Source organism: Silurus meridionalis, chromosome 20, assembly GCF_014805685.1.
Source record: "Silurus meridionalis isolate SWU-2019-XX chromosome 20, ASM1480568v1, whole genome shotgun sequence".
NCBI classification, from domain to species: Eukaryota; Metazoa; Chordata; class Actinopteri; order Siluriformes; family Siluridae; genus Silurus; species Silurus meridionalis.
Window position 1 is genome coordinate 11,462,918 of NC_060903.1, and position 22,138 is coordinate 11,485,055.

General features: G+C 37.8%; 1 protein-coding gene across 2 annotated transcripts; it reads right to left on the minus strand.

The window, feature by feature from the left end:
- Positions 1-803: 803 nt before the first annotated feature.
- On the minus strand, positions 804-20,930 carry slc39a6 (solute carrier family 39 member 6). Of its 2 annotated transcripts, none has more exons than XM_046876226.1 (11): positions 20,799-20,930; positions 17,305-17,982; positions 11,075-11,219; positions 10,900-10,971; positions 8,572-8,741; positions 8,270-8,455; positions 7,518-7,605; positions 7,035-7,373; positions 2,730-2,810; positions 2,354-2,544; positions 804-1,473 (listed from the first exon to the last, which is right to left on the minus strand). In XM_046876226.1, the coding sequence occupies exons 2-11, from the start codon at positions 17,962-17,964 to the stop codon at positions 1,321-1,323; spliced, it is 2,085 nt and encodes a 694-aa protein (XP_046732182.1). In that variant the 5' UTR covers positions 17,965-17,982; positions 20,799-20,930; the 3' UTR covers positions 804-1,320. The 2 variants fall into 2 exon arrangements, with proteins under 2 accessions (XP_046732182.1, XP_046732181.1); XM_046876225.1 differs by having other exon boundaries at positions 20,770-20,916.
- Between the last annotated feature and the right edge of the window lie 1,208 nt (positions 20,931-22,138).

The window sequence follows — 22,138 nt, forward strand, 5'->3', positions numbered from 1 at the left end:
TTGGACAATTTCATGCTCCCAACTTTGTGGGAACAGTTTAGGGATGGCCCAATCCTGTTCTAACATGACTGTGCAACAGTGCACAAACCAAGGTCCACAAAGACATGAATGAGAGAATTTGATGTGGAAGAACCTGACTGGCCTGCACAGAGACCTCAACCTGATAGAACACCATTGGGATGAATTAGAGCGGAGACTACAATCCAGGCCTTCTCATCCAACATCAGTGTCCAACCTCACAAATGCACTTTGGAAGGATGGTCAAAAATTCCCAGTAACACACTCCTAACATTGTGGAAAAGCCTTCCCAGAAGAGTTGAAGCTGCAACGTGTGAGCCAACATCATATTCAACGATTTGGATTAAGAATCAGATGCAACTCCAAGTTTATTTGCATGCGACGGCAGACAAGCGAATACTTTTGGCAATATAGTTTTATTTAGTTAAAGTACCGTTTGGTATTAGGATAAGGGTTTGCTAGGCACATCTTGACAAATATTTTGCAATTTATCTGCCAAATTACTAGGACATCGGTGTACCGTTTACTTCTCTTCACAGTTCCTTTACACATTTTTTATAAGATTCAGGTCTGTGGTCTGGCTGTGCCATTCCTAACCCAGAAACTATAATTATCTAAGATATGATTTTTTATTTAGATTAGAATACAAGCTGAAAAATGGCATGTTTTTAGCAAGTAGGGTAAAAGTGAACATCCAGTAAGTTCATGTGGATGCAGGGAGAACATGCAAAACTGCCTAACAATCCTACCCACTGCACCTGCTACAACAGGAAAAAACACTCAAATACATCTACCTGTTTTATTTTTCCACACAGTCTTTATAACAAAACTTAACTGAAACAGAATGTGAACAAAAGAAAACACTCAAAGCAGTTACACTTATGCACATTCTAATAGCATATAAAATGCTTAATAATACTTTTACAGGTTATACAATACCATAAATAACTACATTTTTTGTGAAAATGTTGCACTGATTGATAAACCCCATTATATACATGACTGTAATGTAACTTTCAGCGTTATTTCTGCATAAGCATTCTCTCAGCTGTCCACGCAGACAAAAAACATAAAAAAGTGACACTACTGGTTTCTACAGAGTAACAGTATGAAAATAATATTCTAATGAGACAGTAGAACTTTGACTATAATGTAACATCTGCTCCAAAATTCAACATTTTTTTTTTGCAGGACCTGTATTTGTATTATATTTTATTTATATTTGTATATTAAAACAGGTTAATGAATTAGATTTGACTATGAGCCGTGAACAAGGTGTTAACTGGGGCAGTGGGGTTGAGATTAGAATCCAATAACAAGTTGAATTTTGTGTTCAAATATGGCGATGATGAGCATGATGCCGAAACCAAGCAGGATCCCAACATTTTGCAGGACAAAGAATCCATAATGACTGAAGCCTGTTTCACCAGCATCATTATGTAGCATCTCGGGAACCTAAACAAATACATATAACATATGTTTAAAAAAATTAAGGAAAGATTGACATTAAAAGTAGACATACCCTATATGAACAAAACTTTGTGGACACCTGACCATAAGTTTCATGTGTGCTTTTTATACACATTCAGTCCCATTTACTTTTACAATAACCTCCATTCTACTGGAAAGATGTTCCACTAGATTCTGGAGTGTGGTTGTGGAGATTTGTGCTTATTCAACCACAAGGGCTGCAGTAAAGTCAGGTACTGATGAAAGGTGAGGCCTGGGGAGCAGACAGCATTTCAATTTATCCCAAAAATAGAATTGGATTTAATAGGGTTGAGCTTTACAGCACTATTCAAAATATTTCACTTCAACCCATATCTCGATGGAGCTCACTTAAGCACATGGACTGTTGTTATGCTGGGACAGATTTGGGTCTCCTAGTTCAAATTAAAGAACAATATAGTTCTACCACATCCAATGACATCCTATACAATTGTGTGCCCCAAAGTTTGTGGTAATATTTTGGAGAAAAAAGCACACACAAAAGCTAGAAAAGTCTGATGTCCCAATACTTTATTCATAAAGGGTATGTTCCAATGTGCTGAAGTAATCAGTAATCAATAAATGATGACAAAAATGTTAAAATGTATTAACACTAAAATAATGTAAAGATTTGAATAATTGTATTATTTATTAAATGTTTAATAGATAAAGGACAACAACTAATAGAAAAACAACTCCAGGAGGTTTGGTCCAACTAAGCCCATGTAAATAACAAATAAGTTCTCCAACTTCGGAATTACAGAAATATTTTGGTGTCTTACAATACTGACATGATATAAATAGGCTTACATGCATGGATGTTGCGCATCTATAAAATGTTACTCACCATGTCCACCAGTGCAACATACATGAAGAGTCCAGCTGTGAGAGCAAAGATCCACATGGCCACATTCTCAGCATAGTGACCAATCAGAATCCCTGTCACCATTCCCAAGTAGCCCATCATTGCTGAGAGCAAATTGTAAAGAATTGCCTGTTTCACAGACATTCCAGCCTTTAGCAAGACTGCAAAATCTCCTAAAGGATAAAAAAAACAAACAAACAAAAAAAAAAAACTCCAGCTTAGTCAAGGCAAAGCAAAGAAGCAGCAAAATTAACTTAAAAACTGCAAACATATGCATAGTATACCAATGCAACAGAAACAACATATGCTTAAACCTGCACAATGTTGAGTTTACTAATAATGGTGGTTAAGCACTTACCCAGCTCATGAGGAAGCTCATGGCAGAACACAGCAACTGAAGTGCTGAGTCCACTAGACAAACCTTTTGTAAAAGCTGCTCCTAAAATAGATAAATAAATAGATAGATAAGTAGATAAATAAGTAGTTAGGTAATAAATAAGTAGGTAGGTAGATAAGTAGATAAATAAGTAGTTAGGTAATAAATAAGTAGGTAGGTAGATATGAGGCGGTATTAAAAAGTTTTGAGTCAAGCTCAGACAGATCCGGTCAGTTTCCCTGGATGTCCTCCCGCAGATGTCATAAAACCTGACAGTAGAACTCTCTATTGACGGTCTGTCCCCTGGAGACAGAATCTCAATCCACAATGCCATTGATGTAGAAAAAGACAATGATCATGCACTTGGTCAAGCTGTGGACCTGCCTCGCATTTTTCTTCTTATGTACATGATGGGCTCTTCCACTGTTCTTGGCAGACTTCGATGTGGTGTTCCTTCTGCTCCTGGTTCAGCAACACAGCCATGTTCAAATCATACGTGTGGATTTTGTCTGGACTGTTCCATGTGACACACCGACAATGGCAGTAAATGTTATGGATTGTCCTCAGATGTTTATCATGCACAAGTTGGCAAATGGTTTCTACATTTTCGCGGGTTGAGCTCATTGAAGGTCTTCCGGAGCTGTTTTCAACTTCCAGTGATGTTCCTCCACTCTTGAAGCACTTGTGCCACTCAAAACACCTCGAACGTCTCATTGCAGCATTGCTGTAAACTTGCAGAATCATGTCAAACATAATTTTATGTTAGCTCTTTGTTCTAATTTGACGTCCCTGATGAAATCACAGATGTTGTAACGCACTGGTCAGAATAGCACCAGTTGACAGCTCCCGATGTACATAGGACTAGGGCTGCAACTAACAATTATTTCGATAATCGATTAATTGCACGGAGTTTGAGCTCCCTCCAAAGATTCTCTATTGGGTTTAGGTCTGGAGACTGGCTAGGCCACACCAGAACCTTGATATGCTTCTTACAGAGCCACTCCTTGGTTATCCTGGCTGTGTGCTTCGGGTCATTGTCATGTTGGAAGACCCAGCTTCGAACCATCTTCAATGCTCTAACTGAGGGAAGGAGGTTGTTCCCCAAAATCTCGCAATACATGGCCCTGGTCATCCTCTACTAAATACAGTGCAGTCGCCCTGTCCCATGTGCAGAAAAACACCCCAAAGCATGACGCTACCACCCCCATGCTTCACAGTAGGGATGGTGTTCTTGGGATGGTACTCATCATTCTTCTTCCTCCAAACACGTTTAGTGGAATTATGACCCAAAAGTTCTATTTTGGTCTCATCTGACCACATGACTTTCTCCCATGACTCCTCTGGATCATCCAAATAATCATTGGCAAACTTAAGACGTGCCTGGACATGTGATGGTTTAAGCAGGGGAACCTTCCGTGCCATGCATGATTTCAAACCATGACGTCTTAGTGTATTACCAACAGTAACCTTGGAAACGGTGGTCCCAGCTCTTTTCAGGTCATTGACCAGCTCCTCCCGTGTAGTTCTGGGCTGATTTCTCACCTTCCTTAGGATCATTGAGACCCCACGAGGTGAGATCTTGCATGGAGCCCCAGTCCGAGGGAGATTGACGGTCATGTTTAGCTTCTTCCATTTTCTAATGATTGCTCCAACAGTGGACCTTTTTTCACCAAGCTGCTTGGCAATTTCCCTGTAGCCCTTTCCAGCCTTGTGGAGATGTACAATTTTGTCTCTAGTGTCTTTGGACAGCTCTTTGGTCTTGGCCATGTTAGTAGTTGGATTCTTATAGATTGTATGGGGTGGACAGGTGTCTTTATGCAGCTAACGACCTCAAACAGGTGCATGTAATTTAGGATAATAAATGTAGTGGAGGTGGACATTTTAAAGGCAGACTAACAGGTCTTTGAGGGTCAGAATTCTAGCTGATAGACAGGTGTTCAAATACTTATTTGCAGCTGTAACATACAAATAAATAGTTTAAAAATCATATATTGTGATTTCTGGATTTTTTTTTTAGATTATGTTTCTCACAGTGGACATGCACCTACGATGACAATTTCAGACCCCTCCATGATTTCTAAGTGGGAGAACTTGCAAAATAGCAGGGTGTTCAAATACTTATTTTCTTTACTGTATATTTAATTTACTTTTGTATGATAAAATTATATATTAATTAATTAAATATACAAACATTGAAAACAAGCATTTGAAAGGAGTAAAACTGCAGTAAATAACGTTTTGAAAACAAGTTAACTGTTGTAGTAGACAAATGCTATAAAAAAAAATTAAAGTTCACAGACTGAAAAGGAAACAAAAAGGAAAAAATACATATTGGTGTGCAAATACTTAAGCATTTGCAGAAAACCACAACAGTAAGTAAAAATCTAATCAATAATTGCTGAGATGTTTTATTAATTATAACTATATAAAACCTAATTGAGGGTATTTATAAATAAAAGTGTACTTAAAAAATGCAAAAGCCACATATTGAGTTTAACTATCTTTAATTAAGACATTGTAAAGCTTATAGTGGCTGCTTGTTGAGGAGTGAATGGGGGATTTCTCCTTTAACAAATTCACCCGTTATTTGCCGCTTTTCGATTTAGTGTTTGTTCGCACCGGTTTAATTAAATCTGTCACGATGTTGCGAGCGAGCTGATTGTGCAACCTGATGCTCATGACTCAGATCCAGTAAGACTTTCCTGAAGTTACAACCAAACAGTTTACACAATATCACTTCATTAAACTGTACCATTTTCACATGATGAGGATTATATAGTTTCTGCTCACCGTGCTAATGTTTCTTCTCATTCGTGCTGGTGCATCACTGTTGTACTTCCATCCCACACAAGCTCCGCTTTGCATAATTTGCAGGTTTTACAGTCATTTTATTATAAAATGCTCCCATTTCCATTAGGGATGCACCGAATATTCGGCCACCGGAAATTTTCGGCCGAAAATGGCCCAAAACTGCATTTTCGGTTTTCGGCCGAAAGACTTTGATCACCGAAAAAACACGACCGAAACAGTTTGTTGTGATGACGCAAACAGAAACCGCGGCCTGCACGTGCTTGTCTGAAGCAACATCTGCGGTGTGGACATATTTCAGTATATCTGAGAAAGACCCACGGATAGCGATTTGTAAAACATGTAATGAAATTTCAAGAGGGGGGTACCTCTGCAAAAACTTTCTCCACGTCGGGTTTAATTTATCACCTGAAATCCAAACATTCAGATCGCTATGCTGAATATGAGAGGAACGCGGCTCAGAAAAGCAAAACTCCTCCAAACATGCGCACTCCGTCTGTGGCGGACGTTTTTGAAAAGGCAGGAAGTTTCGCAGTAATAGTGTTGTATTGTTGTATCTTTAAGCAGTTGCACTTGTTCTGAATGCACTTTGTTTTTATGAAAGAACATATTTAATTTTACAACCTTTCAGCAAATTATTATTTAATGTACACGAGTGCATTTAAGTTAACCATTTAAGTTTGAATTTTAATTTATTTTATCTTGTGCATTGTTGCAATGTGCTATTAATAAACATTTTCATAATTTGTAATGATTTATTCTTTGAAACTTTAATATTAATTCATGCAATTAAAATGCCTTGATTTTAGTAAGGTTAGTACACAGTCATAGCCATAAATGCAATGGTAATAATAATTGGCATAATTTCTTTCGGGGTTTTCGGTTTTTGGCCTTGCTTTCCTCTTTTTCGGTTTAGGCCAAGTATTTTCATTTCGGTGCATCCCTAATTTCCATGCATTTAATATAAAATGCTCTAATGCCTTGAATGACTTGGAACGCACAATTTTTCATGCTGCCAGTTGATCTGTACTTTGTTCTGCTGCCATATGGCAAGTGGCTATGTTACCATGCCATCACGCTAACCCGTAACTTGAGCAGCCCAACTAATCAACAACGGCATTTGTTGACAACGAAATTCATTATCGACTAGTTGTAGTAGCCCTACATAGGACAATGTCTTTTTACAGTGCTCCATGTGACAGTGCGTGCAGCCTTGTGCTGCCATCTGTTGGCGTGTTACAAAACTAGTCTCGAAACTTTTTGATATTGCCTCGTAGATAGATAGATAGATAGATAGATAGATAGATAGATAGATAGATAGATAGATAGATAGATAGATAGATAGATAGATAGATAGATAGATAGATTTTTAAAAGTTGATCAACATCAGTGCTGCAAGTTTGCATTAATAACTAATTGGCCCTTTATCAGTGGGCTGTTTTTACAAAACATATATCCAATCATGAGTGTGTGATTTACCTATAGCCAGGCCATCACTGAAGTTGTGCAGGCCATCCCCCATAATGACCATCCAGGCAAGGGTAGCAACACCAGCATTTTCAAAATGCTGGACAGAATAAGAGTGTGTATGTCTGTGTGTGTGAGTGTGGGGATGATGGTTTTGAGAGTGGTGGTGATGCAGAATATGGTGGTAGTTGTGGTGATGGTGATGCTGCTCGTCTGACTGGCCAACAGTATCGTGAAAGTGGGAGTGGCACTTGTTCTCACATTCTTCATCAGTGTAAACCTGAGATAACATCACTTCTTCCTCTTCAGGCAGACCCTGTCCCCATGCATGCCTGCCATTGACCTCAGAGTCTAATGTGGAGAAAATGGGAGGAAATAAAAACAAAAAGGACAATATATGTCTTCATTATCCACCAAGTGCCATGGGTTTTTCACAACATATTGAAACATGGTTGTGAAAGGCAAATATATTGCATTATATAGTCACAAGCTTACCATCCAGTGGTTTAACTTTAGGGTCTGCCATTACTGACACAGTCTGAGAATCTGAAACTTCAACAGCCAAGTCTGCTCTCTTCTGCACCTGCACACACATTCAAGCCATACTAATATATATATACATAGAAGTATTTTAGCACTACAATGTCAATATACACACAGGCGATCAAAATTAGAGAACAATTTATAAACAATTCAACAATTCTGAAATAATGTTTTCTTCAGTGCTCAACAGTTGAAGGAGTTTTTGTCCTGTCTATACCATGCTACCAGAACACCTTTTCCACAAAATAACTAAGGTATTTAAAAAAATAAAAAAAAACATTTTCCAGAAAACACATATAGACAGGACAAAAACTCCTTCAACTGTTGAGCAGTGAAGATGACATTATTTCATAATTGTTGAATTGTTTATAAATTGTTCTCTAATTTTGATCGCCTGTGTGTGTGTGTGTATATATATATATATATATATATATATATATATATATATATATATATATATATATATATATATATATATATATAAAAATATTGGGGCAGATTGAAAGAAAGATAAGCAGTTTATACTTAGTACTTAGTAGCCTTTCTAGTACTAACAACCATGCCACAGTTAAGGTCAGACGTAACACCTATCCAAATATCTTTTTCTTCTTACTGTATATATGGTGTGAAAAGGCTGTTGACTTATCACTTAACTATTTTGTGTGTATGTCTGTGTCAAAGCCTCACTTCTGTTTGTGTCTAACCTTTTGTTTTTTGTCTTTGAACATTTTTGCAAGGGTCAAAAAGTGTTCTATGAGAAACATAATGTAGACTCCCCCCAATGCAGTCAATCCTGTCCAAACAGGCTTAAGAGAATCTTCACTGTCTCCACTGAGACCATGTTCCAAGCTCTCACTGGCAGCATGATGGTGCTTATGGTGACCCTGGGACTGACCGACAAATAAAACAGTTAAACAGGTACTTAAACTGATTTTGCTGCATGTGTTGATATGCATTTAGATATAGCTCAGAACACACAAATTAACAAATCCATGTCTTAACTTACATGTGGGATAAGATGCAGCAGGGCATCTCCACTGAGCGTACCTACTGCAAGGGCAACCAAGAAGCTGAGCAGGAAGTTAAAACAGACTTTGTTGATTAGTGGAATTAGCACACCACCAACCAGAGCCAGCAAACTGATTATTGTGATAGAGAGAAAACCTCCAATCCAAGCTGTAACAAACAGACACGTTTTATTAGGAAATATAATTATTTAAACCACTTTTTATACAAATACAATCATGTGAAAGATAAAGTTTACCCTCTAAATTCTATAGCCTTATGTATCAGGACATAAAAATAATCTTGTCTTTATCAGTTAAAAACAACCTCAGGTTACACCATGTCCTTATTTACCAACCACGTCATTATTTATCATTAGATTATTTACAAAAATCAAGCTGAAATGTAAAAACAATGTGTGAAAAATGGTGCAGCGTATGAATCAATAGCTTGTAGAAGCAGCAATAATTAAGCAGCAATAATTTTAAGTCATAATGTTCTGTAAGTCTTTATCAGTTTCTCATCCTTCTGGAGGAATTCTGAACCACTCTTCTTTAAATGTTGCTTTACAATTGTTGTTTCAGTTTAAGTTTGCAGGCATCTGTTCATTCACAGCTCTCAAAGTGCTGCCACACTATTTCAATCAAATTGAGTTCTGAAATTTGACTGGGCCATTGCAATACCTTTATTCTTTTTTTTTTTTTACTGTTCTGCATATATTTGCTGGTATTTTTGGGATCCTTGTCCTGTTGCATGACCAAATTCCAGCCACGTTCCAGCTGTCGGACAGACGACTCTAGAGTTTTTTGGTATACAGAGGAGCTCATGGCCAACTCAATGACTGCAAGTTGCCAATGTCCCGTGGCTGCAAAACAAGTCATCACCCAACTCATCACCCCTCCACCACCGTGATTGACAGTTGGGACGAGGTATTTGTGCTGATATGCTGTGTTTGGTTTTTGCCAAACATGGCACTGTGATTATGGCCAAACATCTGCACTTTGGTCTCATCACAGAAGACTTGTGGTTAGTATAGACGCAACTTTGCAAACCTAAGCCATGCTGCAAAGTCCTTTTTAGAGAGAAGCACATTCGAGGCTCGAATATCTGTATTTGTATACTTGTGTATTCATGCACAGAAAGGAGTTTTCTTCAAGGAAATGTTTACGTATATCTCAAGAGTACACTATTAGTACAAATTTCTGTAGTCTGTAGTAAAAAAAATAAAAACTCCAGCTAATGTATAACTCTCACTTGAAGTGAGCCAAATTAAAAGCATGTATCTGTGAAACCAGAAGTGTAAGCTTCTTGCTCATGAACATGGTACAAAATCTTGTACAATATCTATGAATTTAAATCTTAACCATTTGTGAGATAATACCTATTATAAATAAATTAAAAAAAACTGTAAAGCACTGATGTGCAAGAGGAAAATTCATTGACATACTGTACACATACCTACTTTAGTTAGACCACATTAACCACCTATCCAATCAGTCATTTAAGTAGAAGCAATGCAAATAAATTAAAAGATACAGGTCAAGAGCTTTAAGTAATGTGACCTGATGACCAGTGGGTATTAAGAAGCCTCTAGAAGTACACAGGATATTGTGAACAAATCCTCAAATAAAAATAAAATAAAATTAATAAGAGTAAGCTTTTTGATAAGAGGTGAAAGGAATCACCAATTTGGTTTAAGCTGCCAGGAAGCATATAAATCATGGAATCACTCAGTGTGTAAACAACACATTTATACAGTTTATTTGGTTTTGCTGTAGATTAAAGAAATTTGGGTTTGAGATCAACAGAAGAATATGATCGTTGAGTTTATTTAGAGTAAATAGCAGGAGTTTCTTGTTACCCAGGTACACCCAGCAAATTAATTGTCTAAACAATAGCCTCGAATGTCTACACTTGGTTTTAACCTTTAGTTTCATCTGTAAAGACTGCAATTTTTGTTGAAAGGATAAGCCAAGATGAAGATCAAACTGTCTACAAGAGAAAGGCAAAACTTTTGAAGTTGAAAAAGTATTGCACAAACAGTGGGCACAGCCAATACAACATTTTGAAATGTCCTGAAAAACAATGAAACTACTAGTTTACTAATAAACAGAAACAGAATCCAAATGGGTTAGCCAAGGAAAACAAGTGCTGAAGGAAGAAACATTGTGAGCGCTATGAAGAAAAACCCAAAAACAACATCCAGTTAACTTAACATCCTCTACAGAGCAGGGGAGGAAGTATCACAACCTGCCTTTTTAAAAACAAAACTTTCATTGTTTTAATTATTTGATTTTTGTGAACTTTACCACACATTTCACATACTTACCAATATAAATGGAAGGATTCTTCTGGCTTTTTCCAGCATTTTTATCATGCTGGTGGTAGTGATCTTTATATACTAAAAAGAAATAATAATAATAATCTATCGACTGATTACATATTTCATATCATTATTTAGAATAACACAATTTCTATAAAAATAATTATAACCATACACTAACCTGATTGGTTCTCAGCATGCAGAATGCAGGACTTAAAATCGATCTGCACAAGGAGGGCAGGGCAAAGGAAGCTGAAGTCATTAACAGAGAGAGTTGTTCCTTGGGACATGCCATGCATCTGCAGAATCATGCTGGCATTGTGACACTAAGATAGAGAGAAAGCAAGCAGAAATCAAAAAGCCATTACTACATGTGTTTCCACTGGTGTGCACTGGTTCTTTAAATGGACCTCTAAATGTAAGGATTTCCAATGACTGTATATGAAGTACAGGTATTCCCCGAATTACAATGACTGATTGAAAATATCCCGACAAGACATGGCCTAGCCTACCCTTGGAATCTTAAAGAATGGTGATCAGGATGGGGCAGTATGCATATACACTGGCGATCAAAATTAGAGTAGCATGGTATAGACATAAGCCGCTACTTTTCCCCACGCTTTGAACCCCGCAGCTTAAACAACGAACAGCTAATTTATGGATTTTTCCGGGTTTTTCCCGGTTTCACAAACTTCAAGCCAAAAAACTGAGCCCCATAACATTAGACCAATGAAATTGCCAAACGGGTTAAAGTGAACCAATGAAACTCTTTATATTAAGTCAGATGCACTCCCACTGAATCGGGTCACACCACATCATAAATATGGATGAGGTTCCTCTGATGTTTGACCTGCTGCTCATTTGGACTGTCAACAGGAAAGGAGAATCATTCATCAAGCTGAAAACAACCGGGCATGAAAAAACGCACTTCACCTGTGTTCTGAGCTGCATGGCATCGGCAGGAAAGCTTCACCGATGGTGATTTTTAAACGCATTGTGATGCCAAAAGATAAACTCTCGAGAGAAATAGTTGTGAAAGGAAGGATGAACAATGACTTTCTTGGTAGGCTACTGTTCAGATACAAGCCGTGTAACAGACACTGTCTTTCATTAAAGCCTGTGTAAAGTTCATTAGTTTCAATGTAGGTACCTACATTGATAAACAGGTGCGGTGTATTTATGTTCAAAATAAAAATCTTTGTCAAATTCAGTGGGTGCAGCTTATATTTGGGTGCACTTAATATTTCGGAAATTACGGTACACATATACACACACACACACACACGTGTGTATGCAAGTATGTATGTATGTATGTATGTGTTTGTGTGTATATATATATATATATATATATATATATATATATATATATATATATATATATATATATATATATATATATATTTTGAGCAGCTAATGAACGAGGAAAATGGGAGAGGTTGGAAAGGTTGGATGGTGTGGAGTTGGTGAAGCAGGAAGTGGATTGGATTAGTAAGGAGGAAGTAAGAGGAAGAAGTATGGAAAGTCGGTTGATCAGATGACATAACAGTAGAAGCGTGGAGATGTTTAGGAGAGATGGCAGCGGAGTTTTTAACAAAATTGTTTAACAAGATTTTGGAAGGTGAGAGGATGCCTGAGGAATGGGGAAGGAGTGTGCTGGTACCGATTTTTAAGAATAAGGGAGATGTGCAGACCTGCAGTAACTGCAGTAACAGGGGAATTAGGTTGATCAGTCACACCATGAAGTTATTAGAAAGAGTAGTGGAAGCCAGGCTGAGAGAAGAGGTGACTATCTGTGAGCAACAGTATGGTTTCATGCCAAGGAAGAGCACCACAGATGCCTTATTTGCTTTGAGAATGTTGATGGAGAAGTATAGAGAGAGTCAGAAGGCGTTGCGCATTGTGTGTTTGTGGATTTAGAGAAAGCATACGACAGGGTGCTGAGAGAGGAGTTGTGGTATTGTATGAGGAAGTCAGGTGTGTCAGAGAAGTATGTGAGGGTGGTGCAGGACATGTATGAGGACAGTGTGACAGCAGTGAAGTGTGCAGTAGAAAACGACAGACTGGTTCAAGGTGGACGTTGGACTGCATCAAGGATCGGCTCTGAGCCCTTTCCTGTTTGCAGTGGTAATGGACGGGTTGACCGACGAGGTAAGACACGAGTCTCCATGGACTATTATGTTTGAGGATGAAATTGTGATTTGTGGTGAGAGTAGGGAGCAGGTTGAGAAAAGCCTGGAGAGGTGGAGGTACGTGCTGGAGAGAAGGGGAATGAAAGTCAGTAGGAGTAAGACAGAGTATGTGCGTGAATGAGAGGGAGGGCAGTTGAGTGGTGCAGTTGCAGGGAAAAGAGGTGGAGAGTAAAAGTTTATAGGACTGTGGTGAGACCTGCAACGTTGTATGGTTTAGAGACAGTGGCATTGAGTAAAAGACAGGAGGTGGAGCTGGAGGTAGCAGAGCTGAAGCTGTTTTTTTTTTTTCGTTGGGAGTGACGACGATGGACAGGATTAGAAATGAGATTATTAGAGGGACAGCGCATGCAGGACGTTTTGGAGACAAGGTGAGGGAGGTGAAATTGAGATGGTTTGGACATGTGCAGAGGAGGGACATAGGGTATATATCAGTAGGAGAATGCTGAGGATGGAGCCACCAGGAAGGAGGAAAAAAGAAAGGCCAAGGAGGAGGTTTATGGATGTTGTGAGGGAAGACATGCAGGTAGTTGGTTTGAAAGAGGCAGATGTAGAGGACAGATGTATGCTGTATGTAGACGGATGATCCGCTGTGGAGACCCCTAATGGGAGAAGCCAAAAGAAAAATAATTTATCATAATGTGTGTACTCCGCAACAATACAATTACAGCCTAACTAGTCTAGTTGGATTGTAGTTAAAATAGCACTTATTTGATTTGGTTACCTTTTATTGAGCTATAGGTTTTTATGAAGATTTTCTATGACTGTACTGAATATGTCCCAAACTGAGTCCAGTAAGTGGAATCTCCACTGCAGCTAAAAAGGCTAATTAAAAAGACATAAGGATATAGATGTTGTCTATCTTATTGCTACAATTATCCAAGGAGTTGTATGCTTCTTGGTTCAGAGAGTTTGATAAATTGTGCACAATGACGTGTATTTATCTGTGCAATAAATGCATTTAGGGTGATATTTATACATGAAAGTGAGCTCACAGAAATGTATCCAAATTTGAGGACTGCTCTAAAAATGACTTACTCATCCAGTGACGGCAGCTTTTACAGCTGAAACTAATCAATGGGGAGACGTTGGGCCATGGCATGGTTCACCCTGGGAGTCATTCAAGTTAGAACCGCCATTGCCGGTTTGTTGTATCTAATTAGTACAAAAATACTTTCAGTTCAGCATCTGTTCAACAGCAAGCAGAATATTTTTAAGTAATAAATGATGAAAGAACTCGACTTCAATTTGCTCGATTTTTTTTAAGTCGTTAAAAAAAAGGTTTGGGGCTCATAATTAATAATAACTGATAATTAATTAGATTACACTCGGTGATCAATATCATTCTATTAATAGATTGGAGCGCAACAAAGTAACAGAGTCCTTTTGCACAAACTAAGTTGATTCAGCAAAGAGTCTTGTAATAAAAATGATAATAGGAACATTATAGCCATTATAAATCATAGTACTTTGGATACTTAAGTACATTTGAAGGCAAATACTTTTGTAGTTTTACAATTTTACTGCAGTACATGCTTTGTGTACTTTGTCCACCACTGCTGTAGTGCCAGAAAGCTTTACTAATTAAAAATAAAATGGGATCACAATCAATAGAATCACATGGAATCAAACTACTCCTCCGATCCCTGGAAAGATCTTTAACAATCAGCTCTGGAGTAGGCGGAACAATACAGATGAACCAGAGGAGCCACGTTCATACACCAACAGCTTCAAACTTCAGGCCGACAACATGGTTACCGGTGGATGCAATAGGAATGTTGAATGTTTATGAAATAAAGTCACAATTGCAAGCAAAAAGAAAAGTCTGATTGGGGCAAACATTTTTTTATGTGGCAGAAACAGACTTCTATACAACACAGAAGATGCTGCAGAGTGAAAAATGGAGGAGAAGATTTAGGCCAAAGAACACTACAGAAAGTTTTCTAAGTTTGGGATCATCACCACCATACAGTGCATTAGCTTTTTTTTTTAATTGGACTTCTTTTTCATATTATATATATTTCACAGTGTGGAATTTCTTAAAAATATCTTTACAATTATTTTGTATCTCTATCATTATTGTAAAATCAAAAACTCAGTCAAACCATCGTAACCCAAGGACTACCTGAATAGTTTTATGAACTCGTGCACCTTTTGGCTCTATTGATGTTCGTACTAAACTACACACACTTGACTGTGGCAATGTTTTGAAAAACATGCAACCTCACACCATTATTACCCCTCACAATTGCATTAATTTTTGTTGTTTCACTCTGTAAAGCCTTTTCCAGCACACCTCAAACACTTTCAATGAGCTTTAGATCACAGTTTTATGATTTTTATGTGTAAAAATGATCCCATGATAAACCCTAGAGCTAGGGCTGGGCAATAAATCGATTTTATTGATTAACTCGAATGTGTAGTTCACATCGATCTGTTTTTATAAAAATCGGTTTTCTCTTTAATGTCCGCGGACGCTCCCCTCTGGGCTTCCATAGTTTCGAATGAACTCAGCCCTTCCCCCGTGCATTTGCCATAGAGATACACAAACAACATGGCAGCGAGCAGAGTAGAACTCGTTCCCAAGAAAGGCACAGTGTCATCTGTAATTTGGAATTGGTTCGGTTTTGCTGCATCAGACGCAGCACACACAACAGCTCGCTGCAAACTGTGTTTAAAGGCTGTTGCAAGCAAAGGTAGCCGTACCACCAATTTACTGCAGCACCTCAAACAGAGGCATGCTGTCGAGTGGGAGAGACGTAGGGCCCTACGACATGAACAAGACAGCTGCAGCACAAGAATGCGGTTAAGCAGCCGCATCTTGAAAATACACGGTTAAGCAGCCGCACTTTGTTTAGTGTTGCACATCTAATCGTACACGTACGGTATGGGTGGTGGGAACGGTCAAAATACATGTAAGAGACACTTCAGAACGGCGTTTCCTTTAAGAAACAGAAAAATCAGAGCATTTGAATCACCACATTTAAACACTCAAAATTCTTTTTGAGGTTTGCTCAATCTTTCAAATACTTCTTATTTAGAATCTCCCTGTCTATTATATTCTTATTTTAAATTTTATCTCATTTTACTGTGGAGTTTTGGAGAAAAGTAAAGGCAAAATCACTCAAAACCTCAGGTGCATTTTCAATCATGTTCCATATTTAAACACTCATAAAACATTTCTCTTTGTAGGTTTGCTCATTTTATGTTAAGTTACGTTCTATTTTCACAATTTACAATGGCAGGGCCGCCATCTTGTATTTTTGGCTTGTTTGTGAGTGCACTTTAACCCAAAGTGGGTTATAATCCCCGAAGGTTAAATAAACTTTATTTAATAAAGTTAAAACTTTTTTGAACATTTTCTTTGTCATACGCAGATTGATTTTAAGCAGGGGGAAAAAATCGATTTAAATCGCAAATTGGATTTTTTGTGAAAAAAAATCGGGGATTTTTTTTTTTAGGCTATATCGCCCAGCCCTACCTAGAGCCCATATGAGCCAGGTAAATCTTGGCACTGTCATTCTGAAATATGCTGTCAGAAAAGAAAAATTTATCAACAGGATGACCCAGTCATTCATTACTTCTAAAACTGACTATCCATCTCTGTGGAACGTGGTAAATCTTAACTCATCAAATTATGTAACTATTTTTCATTGTTTCACAATCATTCAAGATTTCCTTTCAACCAAATTTCTTACACAAATGTCCCAGTTCACCACGATCAATCCAGCTTTGAATAATGTGAACAGTTCTAAACCCAATTCCATTTATTTCAGCACTTCTTATTTCAGCACCTTACTTATTTCTTTGCTTGATAAAACAATATAAACAATAAACATTTGTCCCATCTAAACAGAATAACATTTTTCCATGACCATGGGACACTTTCAGTTAGGGTTAAAAGCTTCAACATTATACTACAATAAACCAATCATAGGCATAGATACATTGTCAGATAAAATCAGTTCGTTAGAATTATTTAGTGTTATTGAGCATGCTGTGGTGCACTACTGCTTTACTTTCTCAAAAAAAAAAACAAAAAAAAAAACAAAAAAAAAAACTCTTGTTATATAATATACATTATAAAATTATACTGTTGGCCACATGACATAACTTTCTCCCATGTGTGTTTCATTTTTTAATCATTCATTATGGTCAACACCACCAGTGTTATTTATTGAAAGGTTGCAAGGGAATATCTTTAAACAATTTCTTTAAAAATTACCTCTTGATTGAAGTTATAGCTCAATGGAGTATGCAGATCCTTGTCCTGGTAATAGTGGTCATCCAGGGTGTGTGTGGATATGTTTTCGGTGCGATACGTGTCATTTGAACGTGTTGTATTGGTCTGGGAATAATCCGAGTCCATAAGCTTGTAGTCTGCACTGCGTTCAACACGGAGTGATTTGGTGACATAAGATGGTGTGGTCAGGATTGCTGTGGTATCAGAATCTCTCTTAATGTAGAGATTGTGGTGAACATCCGACTGGCTCTTTTTCATTGATGTTGAGTCAGGATGCACACTGGAGGAGTCACTCTTCTCCGAACTGGAAATATCACCATCCATCTTGCTACCACCAAAATGTGCGCGTGTGGTATGTTTGTGCACATGTGTTTGTGAGTGTGTGTGTTCATGATTGTTTCCATGGTGTTGCACTGTTACTCTCCTAATGCGGTCTAATCCCAAACCCTCAAGCAGCCTTCGGAGACCAGACAATGAGATGGTCCCATTCTCACCATACTTAAGAAAAAGTGCATGCAGATTCTGCTTCTGTGTTCTCTCTGCTAAAAGACTGTCTGTCGCTTCTACCAGAGGTCCACAGTTTCCATTTGCATCAATCAGCAACAGAGCTGTCACTATCATGAACCGTATCCACACTGCCATCTGCGGAACTGTGAATTTCTGCAAATAATAACAAGCAAACATCATTTAGAACATGATTTATCCATGCTTTTCATTGTGGTTGATTTTACATGTCTGACTGACAGACAAATTCCCACCTGGTTCCCGGATGTCTCGGACCCACCCCAAGCCCTGACCATGATAAAGCAATTAATAAAAATGATCAAATGAAAAAACTCGTTTACAGTCCCACAACCTTATACAAAGTCATACTTTTCATTCCAAGAGAACAAAAAGTACACTGCAGCAGATTGCCTTTATTATTATATATGCACAGCAATTCATATACACAAACATTCTAAAACGCTTAATGTGGCTTAATGTGATAAGACAGCACTGTTAAAAACTCAAATTGCTTGTCTGTGCATAGTATGCTTTATTAATGTGTTTAATAATAAAGCATACTATTATAAAATGTCATCAATATCTGATGCAGAGAAGCTCATCCATTTATTCATGACCTCCAGATGGGACTATTGTAATGCATTACTAAATGGATGTCCTGCACCATTAATAATCAACTACAAACTATTGCCGCTTACTTACAAAGCCCTAAATGGTTTAGCTCCCATGTATCTATCCAGTCTTCTCACAAGTTACAATCCATCACACTCTTTGTGATGTAAAAATTCTGGACTTCTAGTAGTTCATAGAATTGCAAAGTGCACTAAAGGCGGTAGAGCATTCTCACATTTAGCTCCTAAACTTTGGAATAGTCTTCCTGACAGTGTTCGGGGCTCAGACACACTCTCCCAGTTTAAGCGTATATTAAAGACATATCTTTTTAGCAAGGCCTACACATACAGCACCACATCACATATCATAACCCAGTGCTCCAGTACATCTGATCATATACACATTATCAACTTGTGCTTGTTAATATTATGAACAGCAGCTATGCTAATTCCTTCACTGCTTCTCTTTCTCTACACATCCTGAGGCATTCTGAGGTTGCACCAGCTCCAGTTGTGTCCCACCTCATGAAGATTATGGACCTTCAAAGTGTAGATGCCGACCCCGCGAACATCCCGAACCATCTAGAGACGTACCAGCACCATTTGGATCCCACTTCATGTAGAGTTTGGACATTGGACTTCTATGAACATTTAAAGGCTCTGGCATGAAGGGGCCGTCGTTGGATTTTTGATGATCTCAGATGTTGAGCTATTTGATGAGTTGCTCAGTAGCTCCTGGTTCCACAAGGTCAACCAGGCTGTATAAGACTGTAGAAAGGACATTACTCATAATCACACGCTCATGGTAGTTCTCACTCTCGGGTGTTTTGTATAATTTTTTAGATTTATAATCACACTCTTGATATCACCCAAATAAGGATGGGTTCCCTTTCTGTTCCTCTCAAAGTTTCTTCCTCGTACCATCTAAGGGAGTTTTCCATTGCCACCGTCACCCCAGGCTGCTCATTAGTGATAAACACACATCATCATCATCTTATTTCAGCTTCTCCCATTAGGGGTCGCCACAGCACATAATCTGTCTCCATACCGCCCCCCGCCCCCAGGGTATATTATTATATATATATATATATATATATATATATATATATATATATATATATATATATATATACCCCATGTCCCTCCTCTGCACGTCCAAATCACATCCATCGTCATCACTCCCAACAAAACCTCAACATCTTCAGCTCTGCTACCTCCTGCTCCACCTCCTGTCTTTTACTCAAAACCACTGTCTCTAAACCATACAACAAACAAACTACATATCTACCTTTCTCCTCTCCATCATATCAGCTACCTCTCTCCCTTTACCAGTCATAGTATCAACCAGAACCTCCACTTTCCTACACTTCTCTTTTCCCTGCTGTCTCTGTTAATGTCCTTTTCCTCTCCGTCTCCTCCTTCGGCCAGCAGTAGCCCAATTTCCACCGGTACCCTGTTGGGTAACGATACCTGTGGCATTTTTTGGTAACCCAGGCCTCGACCGATCCGGTATGAATTTCTCTTTCATGATCCGCATATTTGATTTGGCACATGTTTTACGCTGGATGCCCTTCCCAAGAAAACTCTCCACATTTCTCCGGGCTCGGGACCGGCAATAAGAGTGCACTGGCTTGTGCATTCCTAATGGCTGGGTTAGTAATAAATAAATAATTAATAATTAACAAAATTTTTTGTTCTATAAATATTACATTCTGTAAATCTGATTTGAGAAAATGTCCACTGTGAAAAGCGTTATAGAAATACACTCGAACTTGTTTACTGAGTTTGGTCTTTTACAAACGCTGTCTTATCGCATTATGCCATGTGAAGCGTTTCAGAATGTCTCAAATGCAGTGTTTTTGCTTCCTATTTTAAAAGCGCCTGGGTGACGTAAAGGGGTTACATCATAGGGTGACAAAGGCCATTTAAACATAGGTATGTCTATGCTAATTCATTAAAAGTGAAAAAAGTCAGGAATGAACCTAAATCATGTGTTCGATAGGAATATAAAAAAATTATTCACGTGTTACGTGAAATACAATAACACCATATGTCAGCATCCCATGTTGTCACCCCTTAGCAATGTAACCGCATGCAGGACATTGTTATTATTTATGTCACATTCTGCTAGTCTGTTTATGAATTATATTAGCTGTAATATGTTTTAATGTATTACACTTTGAAACTGTTAAAAGTTAAAACGGTGTGTGAACCCACACGCGAACAGACCGTGTAGTTCCCCGGATGCGGCCTGCTCAGTGCTCCGTCACACTCATTTTTATAAATAAATGAATACACAATACAGTGTAAGAACAGCGGAAATGTAATTTACCTGAACGATAATGAAGAAATAGAAAGCACCTTTGCAGCTCTACTGCTAATTAACACGTCATTAAGACTCCAGTTTTTGGGTCCCGCCGAACACTGAACAGCTCCAGTTAGTCATCAAGACCACACTTCCGCTTGGTGAAATCAGACATGTGGTGCATTCAGTTTAACTGGGAAGTGGGAAGTCGGAGCTTAAAACAGGCCACTCAGCAGAGGATGAGTTCCCTCTTGAGTCGGGTTCCTCACAAGGTTTCCTCCTTTTGCCATCTCAGGGAGTTTGCCCTTGTCACAGTCACCACTGGCTTGTTCATTCATTAGGTAAAAACTTACTTAAGGAACATTTTATTCATTTTTTTTACAATATTATATGTGTAAAGCTGCTTTCAGACAATGTCCATTGTTAAAAGTGCTATACAAATAAAAATTAATTGAATTAAAAACATAAACAAAATTCACTTCTATACACTCTATACACAGTATGACTCATTTAAAGAGTTGAGAAGCCCATTCTGAGTTTAGTCTGGGAAAAAGTGATCAACCACCTTAAAATCTTGCAAATGACATAATTTTTCCAGCCATTTTTGTCTTTTTGTATCAACAGGCTCTTAATTAAAGTAAATTAAAGGTTTAAGTTAACCAGTTTTTTAATTAAAAAATAAGGAAGAAATTAGCACATTTTGCTGCAGTGTTGTCATTTCACAACTGTCTGGTGAAATAAGTTCTTGGTGAGAGTGCTTTATTGAGAGTGCTTTTTAGCAATTCTACCTTGCAGACTTGCTCCAAATTCATCAGTGGTAGCCTATTGTGGTTTTAAATTGTTATGCCATAGTTTTTCAATGAGATTAAGATTTATTTTTTTAACAAGTTGTGCATTGCTTTGGAGTCCTGCTGAAAGTTTCTTTAAGGTTTTTTAAGCAGATTGGAGCATTCTAGCTTTAATTTTGTATTAGTATTTGATAGTATAAATTGAAGTTAAAGTAAAATGATGCATTATACTGTAGGGATGGTCTGCATTGGCATTTTGAAACATAGTACTTTATTTCAATATGGTATCATAACACCAAAAATCCACTTAACTTCAAATCACTTCTGTCTTGTGATTTTTTTTCTAAGCAATGGTTTATTTCTAGCCATTATACATAGTCCTCAATTATACAGAGTTCTTCAAATGGTTGTTTTTTTTGCATGTTCACTCCACTCTCAGCTAGGGGTGTGCGATATACACATATACACATAAAACAACAATTACGAGATATATATATATATATATATATATATATATATATATATATATATATATATATATATACATATATATATATATATATATATATATATATATATATATACACACACACACACACACACACACA

Bases quoted from the DNA above. Each gene is read 5' to 3' on its own strand.
- slc39a6 (XM_046876226.1), bottom strand. From the start codon at position 17,964: ATGGCAGTGTGGATACGGTTCATGATAGTGACAGCTCTGTTGCTGATT. The intron at 7,606-8,269 runs GTTAGACACAAA...ATGTGTGTGCAG, and splicing joins TCAAAGACAAAAAACAAAAG to GTGCAGAAGAGAGCAGACTT. The intron at 2,545-2,729 runs GTAAGTGCTTAA...TTTATCCTTTAG, and splicing joins TGAGCTTCCTCATGAGCTGG to GAGATTTTGCAGTCTTGCTA.